Consider the following 18433-nt stretch of genomic DNA (forward strand, 5'->3'; position numbering starts at 1 on the left):
TTAAAGCATCTGCCCTCCCATGATGGGATAAGCTCTTAGTCAAGTTAAAAATCACCCTAAAGGCGATGGGAATTCTGCCTGTGCGAGGACTGGGAGGATACCAGGAACTTGCCCATTTGTTATATCTATCCGTGGTATTTACATGGCCACTGTAACAGGGTGACTGGCCCTTTAAGGGGAAACAGCTGCAGTGCCCACCTGTGATACTTAATTCTCACCCCAAGTGCAGAAAATGAGCAGTCAGATGACAGGCAGGTCACATGCCTAAATCAGAGCCTCTGGGGTGGAGAGCAAACAGACGCCTGAGGACAGCCAGAGAGAGTCCATGTCTGCTAGAGAGGAGTACCACAACCCTGCAGCAGCAAGTCTCGGAGCCTGGGGCAACGGACTTCGGCTTGTGCTGCAGCAGGGCTAAAAGGAGCTCGGGTTGGAGCCTTCATTCTCGGAGCTTGCTGTCTGCAGCGCCTCCTGCTGGTCTCCGTCCGCACCTAGACCTGCCTCTTCACTAGCTCGTCCTCCTTTGTGGCAGAATGTAGGGTGTGACGGCAGAGACAAAAGATGCCCTCGACCTTGGAAGGCAGGGGAGGGGGAGATCAGACAGTGACCGGCTGCAGCCACGGCTGCTGTTAACTACAAGCTCTCATTGTTTTAATGCAAAGAACGCCATGCTCCCTGTATGATGTTCTCTTGCTGGGTATGATGGAGCTGCAGCTCCCCGCAGGCAAGTCAGCACAGCTGCCCACCCAGTGCATGCTGCCCAGCCCTGGGGCTGCAGGTGAGACTTCCAGGGTGTGCTTGTCCCCCTCGGAATTATAGCCCAAGCTCACGGAGTGAGCGGTGGAAGGAGCCAAATGTAGCGACTCATCCAGTCTAGTCCCATTCCCTAGGGCAGGGATGGGCCACTTTAAGGTAGCAGAGGGCTACAAAAATCCACTAACACCCTCTGGTGGGCTGGGATGGTTGGGTCTTGCCTCCAGGTGGTGTGAGGTGGGGGGTGTCGGGTCTTGCCCCTGGGGAGTGGATTTGGCGACCAAGCCTGCCCTGTGCAAACCCTGCAGCAGCAGCTCCTGCCCCACAGGACTGGGCCCAGCCTCCTGCGCCGGCCCATTGGCTCCCGCCAGTGTCACATGACACACGTGTCCACCTTTGGGCGGGGCTCATGCCTCGCCCTGGCGCTGCCAGATCACCTGCCCCAAGCTGGACGGTGGCGGGCCAAATAAAATGACCTGGCAGGCTGGATGCAGCCCCTATGCCGCCAATTGCCCACCCCTGCCCTAGGGTGTCCAGTATCAGCGTTTATAATGCGGTAGCACCCAACAGCCACAGCCAAGCTGGGCCCCACTGTGCTAGGGCCTGTACAAATCTCCCATAGATTACAGCCCAGGTCCTACAAGGCTTCCATTGCCTGGTCACCATCTCCTTCCCCACATGGCAGCTCTTGGCTGAACACCTGGCATTGTTTGATCGGCAGGAAGGGGTTTGTGGGACTTAACTACTGCAAAGACTACGGTCAAGGAGTGAGAAGGGATGTGACTGAGGGATTCAGTTACAAACGGCACAGTGAAAAGTGACCAGTTCCTTCTTTCTCCCATAATGAGAATGGTGGGGGTCAGCAGCTGGAAATGCTTCTCCCTATAGGGTGGCGTTCACGGCTATGGAAGGCCATTGTGTCAGACGCTATGGCTGGAACTTACCAAGATGATTTTCTAAAGAACATCTGCAGCTATTGCAAGCAAAAGAGAAATCAGTCTCATGGTTCAGGGGCTGGGCTGGGCATACACTGATTGCTGCTATGGTCAGAAGGGGTTATGTACTCATCCCTCAGTCTCCCACAAACTGTACAGGCATTCCTGTGCATCATTAGGCGTTCTTATCTTCCTCTGAGTTCTCTGGCATTGACTGCTTTTGGAAGAAGGTTATTGCTGGGCCAATGTGCTTTGTGACATGCTACAGTAACAGAGACTCACTTGTTAAAATTCCCAAGGAGATAAATAGCTCCTCGTGATAACTGCTGAATTTCCTTAGTTATAGAAAAACAGCCCATATGTTCTTTAGCTAACAGCACAACTTGGTGTTTATGCTGCGCCAATTTTCTGTAAATATAGACATTCAGTATCTATCACTAGAACTCTTTGTTTATTTACTTTTTACCAAAAAAAAGAAAAAGAAAAAAAGACTATGCATTATGTAAAAACAATTAGCCTGTGGAACTCATTGCTACAAGATATCACTGAGCCAAGAGCTTACCAGGATTCAGAAAAGACTCGGACATTTATATGGCTAGTGAGAACATCCACACTTAGATTAACTAGGAATATACATGCACCAGCTCCAGAATAGGGAAGAGCTAGAAGCCTGCGTTGCTTCCGGGGCTAAAGCAACATCTCATGGAGGAGTTAATCAGAAGCTTCCCTTGAGGGTTGGTCATTAACAAATGTCCACTGGTGGGTCCTGCTATGGCCTCTATTATCTGAGCACCTCACAATGTTAACCAGAGTTGTCCTGGCAGCTCCCCTGGGAGGTAGGAAAGTGCTATTACCCTCATCTGACAGATGGGGAAGTGAGGCACAGAGACAGACTAAGGCCCTTCTTCGGGGTCACACAGGGACCCATAGGAGAGCAAGGAATCGGACCTGGGTGTATCTTAGTCGCAGGGATCATTGCTGATGTGCATGGGGGAGGCTGGCACTGCCACGGCCCCTGCAGTAACTAGCTCGTGGGGCTAGAAGACGTCAGTCTCTATGACTGTCATGCTGGCACCTTTCATCCACGCATGCATCCACGCAGCGTTCCACTGGACGGCACCCACTAACTCCCTCGGTATCCTCTTGGAGCAATGGATGTTGCCCAGGATTCTCTGCTTGCTGTCTCCTTGTAGATCCCTTGTTTTGCTTCCAGGACCTGCCCCCCCCTTCCTCTTTTGTTCTTCGCTGGCTCCTGTGTTCTTGTGACCTCTTCGTTTCCGTGGGCAGAGCCCCACCACACACCGATCAGAAAGGCTGGTACCCTGCACCCACACATACATCCAAGCAGTGTTCCACTAGCTCCCTTCTTCTCAGAAGAGCGGGCGCTGTCCGGGGGTCTCCGCTTGGTGCCTCGCACTGATGCTCTTCTGTTGCACCTTTGACCCATCTCTGCACTGTTCATTTGTCCCATGAGTTGACCTCAGGGTTCTTCTGGCTCTGCCCCACTCTGAAGTGGGTGGCCCTCCCGTCACTGGAAATCAAAGAGCCCAGAGCCTTTCGTTAGCACTGAAAATTCCAGTCCCTTGCTGATCTCCTTTTGGCCACTTGGCTCTGGGCCCTCAAAACACAGGGCTGCACGAGTGGTTTCCTGGAAAGGGCCACCTCTCTTTGCTGCCCTCCCAAAAGTAGTCCTCCCAGGACGGGCGCAGGCAAGCCATTGCCAGTCGAGCCTCACGCAGATTTTGTAGCAGCCTTTCGCCAGTCGCTGGGCAGCCAGGTTGGAAGGGTCAGTGCACAAAGTATGGCTGCTGCTTTGGCCCTGGAAGGAGCTGCTGTCTGGCTTGCAAAACATTTAATGGCCTTCTACGCTGCTGTACACTTGCAGCTGGGGTTCCTATGGTAACAGTGCCTTCTCTCTCCCTTAATGAATCCATCCCCAATTAGTTTCCGATCGGTCTCCCTTCCTTTCTCTCTCTAACTCCAGTTCATCTCTCTGCCATCGCTTTCTAATTGCCATCTGAAAGGCTCCTGTGCTCGGCTGTTCTCGTGTGGAGCAGAGCAAGCGGGGTGAGGCTTCAGCAAAGATTTAATAAAGCGACCGTGGGGCTGCGGCGCTCAGCCAGGAATCCGGGGAGCAGCGATCACTATCGCCTGCAGCGCCTGCCCCCTTCCTATCCAAGTCGGCTACACAAATAGCTGTGCCGCTGACACCCCCTCCGCGCCCCTCCCCCAGCCAGCAGTTGGGCGTGTGAGTGCAGCGGGCCCCTAGAAACAGCGAGCAGCCGGATTGTGTCTGCGCTTTCCCAGCACGGTGACTAATGAGGCTTGTCCTGCAGCCGTGCCCGGAATGACACACACGTGCCAGGCCTGGTTTGCGTTGCACAGGGCTATGCTGGGCCTGGAAGGAACGCGGACAGATCTGAGCGTCTCTACCCATCCCTGCCTAGAAGACAGAAGAGGAAGCTGTGACCATATTTTCTCTCAGCTGCACCAAAGGGAAGCCCTGGAGAACAAAGCACCCAGAGGCAAGAGCTAGGGAGACGCCTGCTTATCTCCCCCCAACCCCTCCCTTCCTGAATTGTTTGGGAATGACGAACTCCTTCACGTATGTCTATACTGCAATTATACTCAGGCTCCGGCTCGGGTTAAGGGGCTGTTTAACTGTGATGTAGACGTTCAGGCTGGACTGCAGCCCTGGCTCGAGGACTCTGCAATGGCACCTACATGGCAATCAAACAGCCCCTGATCCCAAGCCCAAAGCCCGCTGGCATGGGCCAGCCGCGGGGGTCTAGTTGCAGTGTAGACAGACCCTAACACTACTAGGGCTTGAAGGTCGTGCCGTGTATTACTGGAAAGGTCATCTTTCATGCATGCTAAAGTACCAACTTAGTACCATTTCTGCCTCTCAGAGACCCCAGGCACTGGGGTAGGCAATTGCTCACCCAGGCTGCTGGTTCCTGTATGTGGGGTTTCCATTGTCACCCACCCTTGACTGAAGGTGGGTCTGTACAGTCACTAGGACAAGTAGCGCGAGCTTTTGGGGCCGAGGCACCATCACTGTGCCAATGACATCTGGCTCTGTCCCTCGTTGAGTGGACACAGTGTGTGGACTTTCCCAGTGGGCCGGCAGAAGGGTGAGCTGCAATCCAGATGGAGGTGAAATCCTGATAAGATGGAGGCAATGCTAGTTGGTTGGGGGAATGCAACCGAGCTGGCACCTACCCCATGAGAAATCCAGCCTGCCCTCCAGCCTGTGGCCACGAGCAGGGACTGCTTTCTGTGTCCAACTGGAATCTGTTCAGGGCACTTCACCTTTCTGGAACTGTGAGACGCCTCTTTGGTTTTGGTGTCCACAGCGTCTATGTCCACCCAACCCACTGACAGCCGCCAACCACACCTCCATGCTGAGGGGTCATATTACAAGCTTAACTGATTGTTCTCCCAAGAAGATCGGCAGCATCGCTTTGCTGCTGCGGGTCATGGTGGCATTCTCAAAGGGCCCTAGCCTTCCACCAGGGCTGCGCTGGAGGTACATCCTGCCCCATGAAGCTGGTCTGTGCACTGGGGCAGCTCATGCCCACAGAGAGCGATGAGGGAGATACAAAGATATCAGGAGTTCCAAGCAGCACCAGGTATTCTGTGAGCCCTATCTAGTTTTGCTGCTGGTGTGCTCAGATGCAGTGTCTCTCGGAGGAGGGAAATTACTGTCCATTCTAACAATTAGCCACATGTCTACTCAGGCAAGGTATTTGGTTACAAGACTGTTGAAGGCTTCACAAATCTCCATCTTTATCTCTGAAGGTCCATGCATGCCATGCCAGCCTTCTTCTGATCTACACCTTCATTTCCCTGGCTCTCTTGGGCTCTCTTTACTGGCTGTTCTTGGGGAATCAGAGCTGCAGCCCAGCACGTTATCCAGGCTAAGGGATTCACAGAACAGCAGTTGTTTATCAGGTGAAGCCTCCTGGGAGGATTGATAACGAGACTGGTGGCGCTACTGTGAGGCCATCTCCTCAAAGAGTTGTCTTGAAAGCTGCTGAGAGAGAATGAATTGGAAACAGATCCTATTTGTCCTTGCCACTATTCAACTGGAAGTTCATGTTCCACTCATTGAGCTCCTGCTTCCATGGGCTCTGGATTCTTATCGTCCTAGGAACAGGAAAGGTCAACTTACAGCTTCATCTTCTCTACCCTCTATTGTCAGACCCCAACCCATCCAAAAATCATCAGGAACCTACTAGCTAAGTAGCCACCCAGCCTGACCTACCTTATGAAATATAAGGAGACCAGAGGCTAAGTGATATGGCTGTAGACAATCACTACTTTATCCAGAGAGCCTACATTGGCCGTTTCCTTCAATACTGTATGCTCAGAACCTAGAAGGTCATTTCTGCCCGTGTCCAAGAGGAATACTAGCAGTTAGAACGTAAATGGTTAATACACACCCCTCAATCTCTCTCTTGCCAAATCTGCTCAGGTAAGGCTGACAGAGAGCAGAACTGTACTGAGAAAAGCCCACAGACAGTGTATTCTCCTCTGCACGTCCAAAGGAGTAACAGTTACAACTCCCATTAGCACTGTCTGCCTCTTAGCGCAGGGTTCTATAGTACCATCTATCACCACCCAGTAAAATCAGTATCAACAGCCAAATCCCTACTGGGCTTCATGGAGTCTCCAGCACTAATGGAAGATAGATGAGTTGTCCACCCTCCTGCTCATCTCCCAAATTGCAGCATGACCCATGGAGCCGGGTGCACATGACCTGGTGCCAGGTGATCAGCCCCCATGAAAGGTCTGCATTATAAAGTGACCAGGTTGATAGCAAGAACATAACTTTACTAAAGGTGAACAAAATGGTCCAAATATATCCTTGGTATAACTCCAGTGATGTTCTCCAGAGCATTATAGATAGAAGAAACTGAATGGCCAAGGCCTCTCTTAAATGCTCCTTCGCTACCAAAGGCTGATCCCCAGTTTCTGAAGACCTTACAAATTCAGGCCCACCTGACAATGGCCTGTCTTAAGTGCTATGTGTGGCAAACAGATGGTCTCCTCCGCCCAACTGTGCCCAGCGTCTATGGCAACTGGAATTCTGCCTTTCATTGGCAGGATCCTTCACTGGGGTAAGCAGTATGGCCATAGAGCATGAGGCTGGCGAACAATTATAAGGTTTCCATTCCACCTAAGGGAACTGGAAGGGTTTAGCAGGTAGACAACAGAATGTAAGGGGACTGTTGGCCCCTTGCTAACACTCAGTGGAGGTGTTTTGGTTGCTGCTCCCAGTACCAAAAGAAAGGGGAGGGGTCGATGGGAAATCAGGACCTGAGACTGACAGTCTCCAGGGGCGATGGGGAGAGGCCAGTGCTACAGGTCAGCCTGATTGACAGTGCGGGCAGCTAATCAGGGAGTCAGGAGGCCAGGGGGGTCCCGTCCCCTGTGTGAGCTGGAATTGCCTGGGCCAGAGTGGGGCCGAACTAAGGAGAGACCAGGCTGAGCTGGGGAGCAGAGCTGCACCGGCCAGAGAGAACCAGAGACGCAGCCCAGGGAGCAGGTCAGAGCTGGGAGCAGAGTCACAGAAGCAGCCCGGAGAGCCGACCTGAGCTGGGAGCAGAGCTGCAGCCACCAGAGCCAGAGGGGCCAGAGACGCAGCCCAGGGAGCGGGAGGCAGAGCAGCGCTGAGACAGGGTGGAGCTGGAGCTGGGGCTGGGGCAGTCCGGAGCCAGGTTCGGTGAGCAGCTGGGGAAAGTGAGGGGGGACCCTGGGCAGAGGGCCAAGCACAGGGAGACCCCATCAGCCAAGAGGCCTTGCAGTCGAGCCCCCCCAGGAACTCTGCGCCCGGCCGTGTTGGGGTTACGAGGACTCTGCCACACAGGAGCGTGGAAGGGGAGCCCTCGAGGTCAGGCAGCCGCTGGGTAAAGGGAGTGGGAGCGAGGACTCGGATCCTTTCGCCAGCCCATTTCACCGGGGTAGTGTGTAAGCCAGAAAAGTTCCCCACAATAGCGGGATCATCCCCCCACTTACAGGAAGCTGGTGGATTTGTCATCATTATATAAAATCTGTCTAGGTACCTCTATGGACCACAGCATCTCTGTTTCTGGATTGAGCCTCTCAACACCCCCCGCCCAATGTTCCCATTTTACAGATGGGAAACTGAAGCACGGAGCGATGCCGTGACCTCCCAAAGATCACACAGGAAATTTGTGGCACCACTAGGAAGATAACCTGAGCCCCAGGCCAGTGCTTTAACCAGGACACCATTCGTCCTCCTCTTTATCAATAAAAAATGCAGAGGAGCCCCAAGCGCCTGCCAATTCAGTTACAGAGCAGCAATTCGTTCAGCAAATTGAAAAGAAAAACAAGAAAAGCTCCAAGTCGCTGGATTCTCTTCTGCCATGGCCACAGCAGAGCTCTCAGCAAAGCAGGTGGCTCTTACCCTCCCACTCCTGCACTGTGCCCAGGGTCAGATCGCTTCAGAAGTTTCACCCATCGGGTTATTTAGTCGTGCCATGGACAGACATGGCAGTTCAGATTCTGCTCTTCACGGACCCTTTTTTTTTTTTTTTTAAACCATGGCTCCTGCTCAACTAAGTGGCACAGTCCACAATTTTGGTCTCCTTGCTAGAGTACGTATTTGGCCCCCATTACAGTATCTGAGCCCCTCCCAATCGTTAATGTATTTACCTTCACAGTCCCTCATGTGAGGTAGGGCTCTGCTATGATCTGCATTTTACAGAGAGGAAACTGAGGCCCGGAGACGCTAGATGAATTTCCAGTCACACAAGGAGTCTGTGGAGTGAGAAGAACCTTGCCCTGGTATCTGTGCCAGTGAGAAGAGAGGCCGGAGAGCTTGGTGGAGCTAGCTGTGACTATTTATTTCAGAGCCATCACTTTGAGTCCACCCGGTTCTGACATCAGATGAATTTGATGGTGTGAGGGTTCGAGTCCTCCTGTGGGAGCACAGCACGCCGAGAATGCACTATCCTTTCACCGCCGATGGCCGTGCGGGGACCACGCCTAGCCCAAGTCATGGGTGCAATGAGTTCAGTGCTATCACACAGATGGGTTTTTAAGCTCTGCTTAGGGGAGGCCAAGCACTGGAAACGCAGGGGTTGGTGCCAGTCAGGCCTGAGGTGCCTTGGCAGCGCTGCTGGGAGAACTTGCCCACACCAGGCTGGTCCAATCAGCCTCACACACTAACATTCCCCAAAGCCACCGGCAGCAGCCTGGAGTTGACTCCAGCAGCAGAGCGTCCGAGCCTTTTCCCTACAGTGACGTCATGCCACCAAGGAAGAAGTTTCAGAATCACCCCACCCATCAAGCCATAAAGAAGGGGAGTCTGATCATGACAACCCCACCCCAGCCAAGAACCCCGCCACTACCTCAGTGGCTCACGAACAGACAAGATCCTCCGTTTCCAGCGTGCTCTAGACCCAACCTCCCAGCAGCCTCAATGAGTCATAGAGCTTAAGGCCAGTAGGAACCACCATTTCATCTAGCCTGACCGTCTGTAGATCACAGACCTCCAACACCCGCACACTAAACCCAGCCCTGGAAAGGAGACCAAAGTAAATAAGATGTTTGAGCTTCAGCAGTGAGCTGCTGCCCTGAAGGGCTCTGCTGCTGTCCCACGGCCCTGGCCTGTGCTTAGGAGCCCAGACAGAGGAGAGGTAGATGGTTATTGACACTGTCCCACAGGGTCTGAGGTCTGAGTGGGCATAGCCAGAGGGCAGCAGATTTATCCGCAGTGACGGACTCTCAGCTGGGTCCCGAGAAGCCCGGTGCTTCAGTGCGGCCGTTCTTTTCCATGTCAGCTGAGGCAGCCTTCAAGCCAGTGAGCACAAAATAAAAGCGAATGAATGACTAGACATGGGAGCTGCAGTGCCATTCACAAGGATAGACACAACCTCCGCTGCACTTGGGAGTACCGTGGTCTCTTGGTGAATGTCCTCGCCAGGCAAAGGTCCGGGGCTACAGGCTGAGCTAAATAAATGTGTTGCAATGGATTTAGTAAGTGACTGTGCACACCAAGAGGAATGGGCTGGAAGTTGGGGGAAAATCCATTTCCCAGCTAGGAAATTCCCCGCATGAAAAAAATCTCTACAGCTGAGCAGCAGCCAGGGACAAAACCTGTTGAGCAGACCCTCTGGGCGCTTCATGATTACAGCAGGCTAGAACTCAGAGCCTCCGGTCACAGAAAGCACAGGCCCCTGCCGTTAGAGCTCAACGAAAATCTCCTCGAAGCATAAGTAATCCAGGGTTGATGGCACACAATCGAGCAGTTCTGATTGCTGCCAGTAGAGGGCAGTCATGCACATAGAAACCAGTTCATTACAATAGCTTTATGATGGACCAGTGCTCATGGCGCTAGCCTGGGGCTCCACAGAGCCTGATCCAATGCCTTGCTCTGCCATAGACTTCTTGTGTGACCTTGGTCCAGTCACTTAGTCCCCTGAGCCTCAGTTTCCCATCCATAAAATAGGGTGACTAGTACTTCCCTGTGGGACTGGGGTGCTGTGAGGAGAAATACACTGTGAGGAACTCAGATACTAGAGCAACAGGGCCATGTGAGTCCCTGAAATATCTGAAGCTTCTTTCTCTAAAGCTGCTGGTGCTGTGGCAGACCCCTATGGGCCAGTGGGTGATGGCCGTTTCTAAGTTGATCGTTTCAATAGTTTTTGAGCGATGGCTGCTTGGGATTCGAGGGGTGAAAAGGAAAATGGCTGTGTCAATGGCTACCTTTCCCCTTTTGTGTCTGAGCGGCAGGGAGTCCCAGCCGAGCCTGGCTCACTTCTTTTTCAAATGATGATTTTTATACAATTTTTCCCTTTGTTGGCAAGACGCGACCGTGGCTCTTTCCAGCTCTGGCTGTGCTCTTTGATGCGATAGTAATGGGCTGAACAGTTCTTGTTAAACAGCCTCTTTGCAAAGATAAAGGATTTAGCTGCTGCTTTTCTGTTGGGTCTCGCTGCAGCTGTCTGCACTAGGGACGTTTACCCTTCCAGTGGCCCACCATTGCAGTCACTGGGGAAGCCCAGCATGCTAGCGACGATGGGAGCCTTCGCACAGCCAAGCTGCTGGGGTGTTAACCACCGTGCTGGCTAATCCTGCGCAGAGCAAGTAGAGATGGCATGGTGGGTAAAATGCCAGAGGCCATCTACACTAGCTGCCCTCTGTTGCAACAGACTCACTGTTTGCAGTGTTGGCAGGGGTGGGACATGCGAAGGCTCTAGTGTAGACATGGCCTGTACATGAATTAATGGCTGGATCCATTTCTCCTCAGCTCAGTGGGCCAGGTGCAGCACCTCTGACTTCACTGGGACACCGTCTGCTGTGTGTCTCCACAGCCATGTTTCTGGCAGCAGCTTGTTCTGCTCCTCTGCCCCACTTTCGGCCAGCATGACAGACCCGTCTCTGTGCTGCTGCTGTCCTGCCTCTCAGCTGTAGGGGAGCTGTGTTTGGGTGGCCGGACCTCATGCACTGCCTAATCGTGTTTTGCACCCGTCAACAGCACTGAGTTGGGTGAACGGTGTCCGGCTTTTCACGTCCTGGCTAATATCCCAGATCTATTGGCGGGCAGAGGAGCAAACCATGGCTGGCTCAGTTTTCTCTGCTCCCTGGCTCCTCAGCCCCAGGGAAACAAGGACCAGATTTTCACAAGAGCTCTGAACCCAATGGACACCCTGTGAAAATCCGGGTCAGGCCCACCACGATGCTATTCCTTCCTTCGCTGGAGGGAAAGGGAAGGCCGGGGGCAGAGGGGCTGGGGCACTGGGGCACTGCAGGGACGGGGAATGACGAAACGTTATCAGAGAAGGACAGGAGATGGAAGCCGTGGTACCAGGGTGGAGAGCATGGGGGCCGGGGGTGAGCACATGGTGGGAGGGCCCGGAGGCCGAGCACTTGGTGGGGCAGAGTGTGTGTGAGTCTCCCTGGAGTTGTCAGATCCACTTGAAATTCTCATTCAGAAATGGAACTTGTGCCCCGTGTCTCTGAGGCAGTGGCAGGTCCTCTCTGTGCTGGGCATGGACTCAGTGGCACATGGGGCACAGATGGAAGCTCCCCGCATTGCACAGCTGTCTGGGGGATTCCCCTTCTAGGGACCATCATCTCCTTGAGCCCCCATTGGCATCGGGCTGCTCCCACCTCTCTCGATCCTGGTCCCCACCTCAGAGCGATGTGTTCCCGTGCTGGATCACAGCCTGAGTCCCTCCAGCAGCCCTGTGCTGCGGACTCAGCTGTGGAGGAAACTCAGCAGCCAGGCCTGGCTCAGCGGCTCCATGCTGGACCAGGGCACTGCAGGTGGGGCCCAGAGCACACGATCCCACCCACAACATCTGTGCCATAGAGCCACCTAGCCCAGGGATGCCTTGGGGCGGGGGTTCTCTGCAGAGCCCTTTGGCATGTGGCGCTGGGCAGTTTGACGCAGGGCTAGCTAGACCTGTCACACCCTGATGGTGTTGGTGGGTGCTCCCTCTCCCCCCCCAGCAAGGGGCACTGAGCCCTGTGATTCCCCACAATGTATCTATGTTCTTGTAGTCTGCCCCTCATCATGATATCTGAGCTTGATGGCTTTCATAGCCCTTCTCATCAAGGCACTTTACAAGGGTGGTTAAGTATTATCCCCGTTTTACATTTGGGGTAACTGAGGCAGAGAAGTTTAATGCTAAATTTTTCAAAAGCAGCTACTGATCTTGGGTACACACAGACACGTAGTGCACTTAGATTTCCAGAAAGCCTTTGACAAGGTCCCTCACCAAAGGCTCTTACGTAAATTAAAGCGGTCATGGGATCAGAGGGAAGGTCCTTTCATGGATTGAGAACTGGTTAAAAGACAGGGAACAAAGGGTAGGAATGAATGGTAAATTTTCAGAATGGAGAGGGGTAACTAGTGGTGTTCCCCAAGGGTCAGTCCTAGGACCAATCCTATTCAACTTATTCATAAATGATCTGGAGAAAGGGGTAAAAAGTGAGGTGGCAAAGTTTGCAGATCATACTAAACTGCTCAAGATAGTTAAGACCAAAGCAGACTGTGAAGAACTTCAAAAAGATCTCACAAAACTAAGTGATTGGGCAACAAAATGGCAAATGAAATTTAATGTGGATAAATGTAAAGTAATGCACATTGGAAAAAATAACCCCAACTATACATACAATATGATGGGAGCTAATTTAGCTACAATAAATCAGGAAAAAGATCTTGGAGTCATCGTGGATAGTTCTCTGAAGACGTCCACACAGTGTGCAGAGGCAGTCAGAAAAAGAAACAGGATGTTAGGAATCATTAAAAAGGAGATAGAGAGTAAGACGGAGAATATATTATTGCCCTTATATTAATCGATGGTACGTCCACATCTTGAATACTGCGTACAGATGTGGTCGTCTCATCTCAAAAGAGATATACTGGCACTAGAAAAGGTTCAGAGAAGGGCAACTAAAATGATTAGGGGTTTGGAACGGGTCCCCTATGAGGAGAGATTAAAGAGGTTAGGACTTTTCAGCTTGGAAAAGAGGAGACTAAGGGGGGGATACGATAGAGGTCTATAAAATTATGAGTGATGTGGAGAAAGTAGATAGGAAAAGTTATTTACTTATTCCCATAATACAAGAACTAGGGGTCACCAAATGAAATTAATAGGCAACAGGTTTAAAACAAATACAAGGAAGTTCTTCTTCACACAGAAAATCTATGAGCAATGCTGGAACCTGGCATATTACCATATTAACTAGCTATGTACAGATAGCTCTTCTGCAGCAATCTTCCAACACTGTGAAAGGCGAATGGGAGCCTAGTTCGGCCCCAGGGCAGCGCGGGCCTGTTCTAAAGCCCACGAGACCCATTGGAAAGAATCCTATTGACTTCACTGGGATTTGGCGCAGTCCATGCATGAGTAACTAACTGAAGTCAAGTTTCAGTGGTAGCCGTGTTAGTCTGTATCAGCAAAACCAACAAGGAGTCCTTGTGGCACCTTAGAGACTAACAAATGTATTTGGGCGTAAGCTTTCGTGGGGGTAAAACTTGTATCTTCCAAAAGAGAAATGGAGCCCTAGGAGCAGAGGAGTTCGTAGCTGATGTTGAGACCTGGGAAATCAGAAAGAGAGAGAGAGAAGGGGACTGAGTAAAAGAGGCAAGAGACACAGGCAGAGGAAGAAAGCGTGGGAGAGATAGAAATTGACACCTCTGTAAGCGGTAAGGAGTGAATGAGGGGCAGAGGATGAAATGACAAAGAGAAAGAAAACTCAAAGAAGACTAGTGAGCTGGATTTTGCTTGGCGCTAATGCGCCTCCTGTTTTAATTGCATTTCCCTAGCCATTCGACTCAATCCCTTGGCTGCCTCTAGTCTGAAAATCTTCAACTCCGCTGGGGCTCAGAAATCATTTTAACTGGGTGCAAAAGTAAACAAGGCGCATCGACCCACCAGACACCCGTGCTGTGTGCTGACCAGTCGGGTAACTTCTGCCATTTTCATTTGCAAGGACAGCCCCCTCCAAGGGCCCAAGAGATGGGTTAATATTTTCATTTGTATGTGCAGCCACTGTCAAGGAGAGAAATGACCCAAATACAGCAGCTCTGCACTCCAATGGTGCACTGAGCATGCTTCCCTTGGGCCTACTGTGTGGCAGATGGCAGAGGCATCACATTTCCCCAAATCCCTCAGTAGAACCCCCAGACCCTGCCATACAGGACCACCCTGAAATCACTGGGTGAAATCTCTGGCCTGCGTGCTGCAGGAGGACAGGCTAGACTAGCACAACAGTCCCTTCGGGTCTCTGAGACTTAGTGGGAAAGATTCTTACTAATGTAAATTAAGACAGTTTCAGTCCCAGCTGTACTCCTTGCTTCCGATGTTGGGGAAGAAAGTGGGTGAGGGGATGCTGTTGCAGTGGGAACTGGAGTTGTTAAAGCCCAGCCTTTTGTAGCATTCAGGGCACTGGTTGGAAAAGTGATCGAGCAGAAATGACTTTGTGACATTCCACATTGAATCTCTCAGCGAATGCTGATCACATCTGCTCAGTTCATAAGTCAAAAGAAGGCAGAGGAGGATAAATCCTGTTCTTGTTGGCAGTGGTGTAAATCCAAATCAAACCACTAATTTCAGTGACGTTACTCCAAATTTACACCGATGTAACTAGGAGCAGAATTTGCCATGATTTTTCTCAGACCCGGCAGCACGGAAACCTCCAGCTGGGTTCTCTCTGCCTTTTCCATCGTTGCTGGTAATAAAGTTTCTGCAGCCAGAACTCAGCTCACAGTTTTGGAACAGAATCGAGTTGGTACTGTTCGATGTTAACGAGAACCCAGGTAGCTCTCCCCTAGCTGCAGTGACTCTGCCAGTGCAAAGAGCTCTGGGGTTATTTTAGCTCAACCAGCAATAATTCTTTGAATTGCCTTGCGCTCAACATCCAGCATATTTTTCCTGACTGTCTGATTTAAAATAATCACAAATGCTTTCAAACTGAGATAGAAACTAATGTGGGCAGATTTTGAAAGCAAATGAACCCAAGCCACTACCTTCTGTAAATGCTTCCCAGGGTCACTTTTGCTGTTTGTTTACCGAGACTTGTTGGGTTGTGGAGTGAGAGACAAGTCTTTCTTAAGCAGGTGGCTTTGTTTAATTGGTCTCTGCAATGCCCTGAAGGGAGAGATGATAATCAGGAGAGGTTTCCTTCACAGGTGTTGGCGAGATGAAGGGTGGAGAAGGGAGGGGGAAGAGAAGGGCCCCAAGGACAAGGCTGAAAACAAAAAATGATGACTTGGATGAACAAACCTTGAGCCACAGATGGAAAGAGATGGAGATAAAGGTGGATGGGACACTCCCGTGGAATCTTTGTTCTATTCTTGGATCTTACTTAATTCCTACTTCACTGCTGCCACTGACTCCTCTCCCTTGTTCCTGAGCCTTGCTGTTCACCTTGGTTCTTGCTACAGGATTTTAAATCGTTTTGTATTTTCCCTTCCCCAGTTTATGACCCCAAGTGCCTGGAGGCTCGCTGGACTTACAAGCGAAGACCACTCCATGATCATTCCCTAGTGCCTCTTCCCCCCTAGACTCAGCTTCACCTTCTCACCCAGCTTTACCATGCTGCGGAGTTTCTGCTAGAGAAGGGCTAAGCTGGGATCATCTGGAGTCCCTCCAGATTCAGGGGTGTTTCAATTTGGAGCTTTGCTTCGGGCGAACGTCTGTTTCTCGCCTTCTGCTCTAATTGCTGTCAAAGTGTGATGCAATGGCAAGGACATGGCTAATGATAAGCTAGCATGACAATTGGCAGCCATGCCAAATAAGTGGCCCCCGGTCTCCTGGGAAGTCCTCTTCCCACCCATAAATTCCAGTTTACACAGCAACACCCAGTTTACTCAGACTGTGTGTGTTTATTAGATGTTCCAGATGTATCAGGTCTGATGTTTTAACCCCTCCACAAATACAAGGCTCCCCACCAGTCTGTTCCAATTAGCAAATACTTCTAGAGATGAAAGGTCTACCAGGAGATTTCTGAGGAGAGTTTAAGTAGCTGAGCACCAGTCATTGCATCTTGATGACCTGCACACCCATCACTCCCTGCCTTTTGCTAGTGTTCCGGCTTATTCCTGCGGGAATCCGAGTCTTTCTCCCGCTTCACAGCTGCTGTTTCCTTCTGATGGAAGCTACAGATCCGTGTTCCAGGAAAGCCCTTCAGCACCGTTAGCCTGGGGGAAGAAGGGGGCGCTTGAAACTAATAAGAAGTTGTTTATTTACTGTAAGCACTCAGGCAGACTGTACATCAGCGCTCCTGCTCCCCTGTGAATGAAGAGCCTGGAGTCCTGGAGACTTAGGGTTCCTCCTGCTCTGTCTGGGGAATTCCATTCAATACATTATATAATGGAATTCCCACGAAGGACATTCCTTTTGTGCAGGATGGGTGAGATGTGAAGGTTTTAGGACCAGGTAAATGGATGGATTACAAGGGTCTGCAAGTGGCTATGATTCAGCGCTGGCTTACCTGGCTAACTACCCCTTGATAGCAGTTGTCCGTGACAGAGAAGCTGGGCATTTTGAAATAACAGCTGTATAGAGACCCTTCTGCACAGCCAAGCTCACTCCCTGCTTCAAGAGGGACACGGAGAGGAAGTAAGGGGATCGGACGTGCACAGGGGGTTTCTTTCTGCTCCACCATTAGGACAGATTTAAAGCCAATTTTCATTTTCAGGTTGCATTGACATCTCTGGGCTCAGATGGGTCAAAACTGCGAAAACTTCACTTGCCATCTGGTTTTGAAGCCAACAGCTGACTGAAAGGACACAACAGACCTAGGAGATGGTGCTGGCTGTCATGCCTGCAAACAGCTCACCCCATCCTAGCATACCTCTACCTGCTTAGCGTAGCTTGCTACCAGCATAACCATGCACATTCCATCCCCCCAGCTACCGCACAGAGAACAAAAGCTACAGAACTGACCAAAGATCTGGACTCTTCACATAGAGATTTAAGACTGGGGTCAAATTCAACCCACGTGCAAACAGGTACAACGCCACTGACTTCAGCTAAATTATGCTGGGTTACCCCAGGGTTTAATTTTAGTGCAAGTGTCACTTTTATTCCCCCATCAGATCTGGACCTTGCTGAACATCAAACAGAACCAGCAGAAGGAGGATTATTGGGCTGCCTGACCTAGAACATAGAACAGTACCACAAGGGATTGGAGTTAAGATTGGGGGAGTCCAGCAAGCAAGAACTATTGGGGTAACAAAGCAAAACACCAGCCAGCTCCATCTTTTAAAAGGCAGCTGCAAAGTTCCCACAAGGGCACAGCCCTGTCACAAGCAAAGCCAGACCCAGCACATTACAGTAGGAGTTCGTCCTGTGTCACTTAGGATGCTGGTGGCAATGTCACACCAAACAGAGCAGATGGGCCGGGAGACTCCTAGGTGCAATACCTAGTGCCCGGCTCTCCTAGCTGGAGCCGTGTCCATTGAAAAAGTTCCCTCCAATTAATAACAATAAAAAGCCCCTTAAAACATGCAGTTAGGAAAAGTTTTTTTTTATAGCTGTCCCAATAGAAAAATATACATTTCAAAACCCAAATGCACACAGATCTGACTCTAGCAATAGCACACAGGGATGGATTTTTATCAAATATTTAAGGGTTGTTTAAAAAATCCTCCTAAAAGTATCTGAGATTTAAAAGAAGTTTTGGGGGTGAGGTTCTTACTGACCATCAGAATCGTAATGTTTCCAGATGTCCAGGAACTGGGATGCTGTGAGCTCAGCCAAGTGCAGGTAAGGGGTTTGCTGCTTCACCGCCATGGTCAGCTGCCAGGGCAACCCTCAGTGCTGCTCTCTGTCTCCTCTCTCAGCTCCAGTGATCTCGCCACCAATATTTCCAGCCTCTCTCTGCTCTGCCTTTATATAAACCCTCTGGAGCTTGCACAGGGCCCTGGCAGCCACTAGAGGGCGCACAGTCTCTGAGAACCTAAGATCTAGCCAGAAAAAGGAAGGGAATGCAAGAGAGAAATGGGTAGAGATTGGGAGGTGTGGAGCATAAGGGGGGGTGAGGCGCTGAAGGGAGGATCTGAGTTTCCAGGATTTCGCTAACATCCGGGAGTTTCTGTGTACAGGAGCCAACCGATCTAGTTAAAAAGATCCAGCTCTCTGGAATTGGTGTCATTGATCTGCTGAGAGGTCACCAGCCCTAGCATGGTACCCTCCCTACTGAAAGTGGCTCTATGTGCTCCCGAGTGAACTGGCCGGCTTGCTGGGCTCTGGGGTGAGACA

General features: G+C 51.1%; 1 protein-coding gene across 1 annotated transcript in view; it reads right to left on the reverse strand.

Annotated features, from left to right (window-relative positions):
• The window catches only part of CALB2 (calbindin 2), a 52448-nt gene extending 34323 nt beyond the window's left edge, over nt 1-18125 (reverse strand). The window contains exon 1 of the mRNA XM_008174677.4: nt 17875-18125. Coding sequence (XP_008172899.1) covers nt 17875-17965 — 91 coding nt within the window. The 5' untranslated portion in view covers nt 17966-18125. The remainder of the gene's footprint in view (nt 1-17874) is intronic.
• Nucleotides 18126-18433: the final 308 nt, after the last annotated feature.

The sequence above is a fragment of the Chrysemys picta genome, chromosome 14 (genome assembly GCF_011386835.1).
Source record: "Chrysemys picta bellii isolate R12L10 chromosome 14, ASM1138683v2, whole genome shotgun sequence".
Lineage (NCBI taxonomy): Eukaryota > Metazoa > Chordata > Testudines > Emydidae > Chrysemys > Chrysemys picta.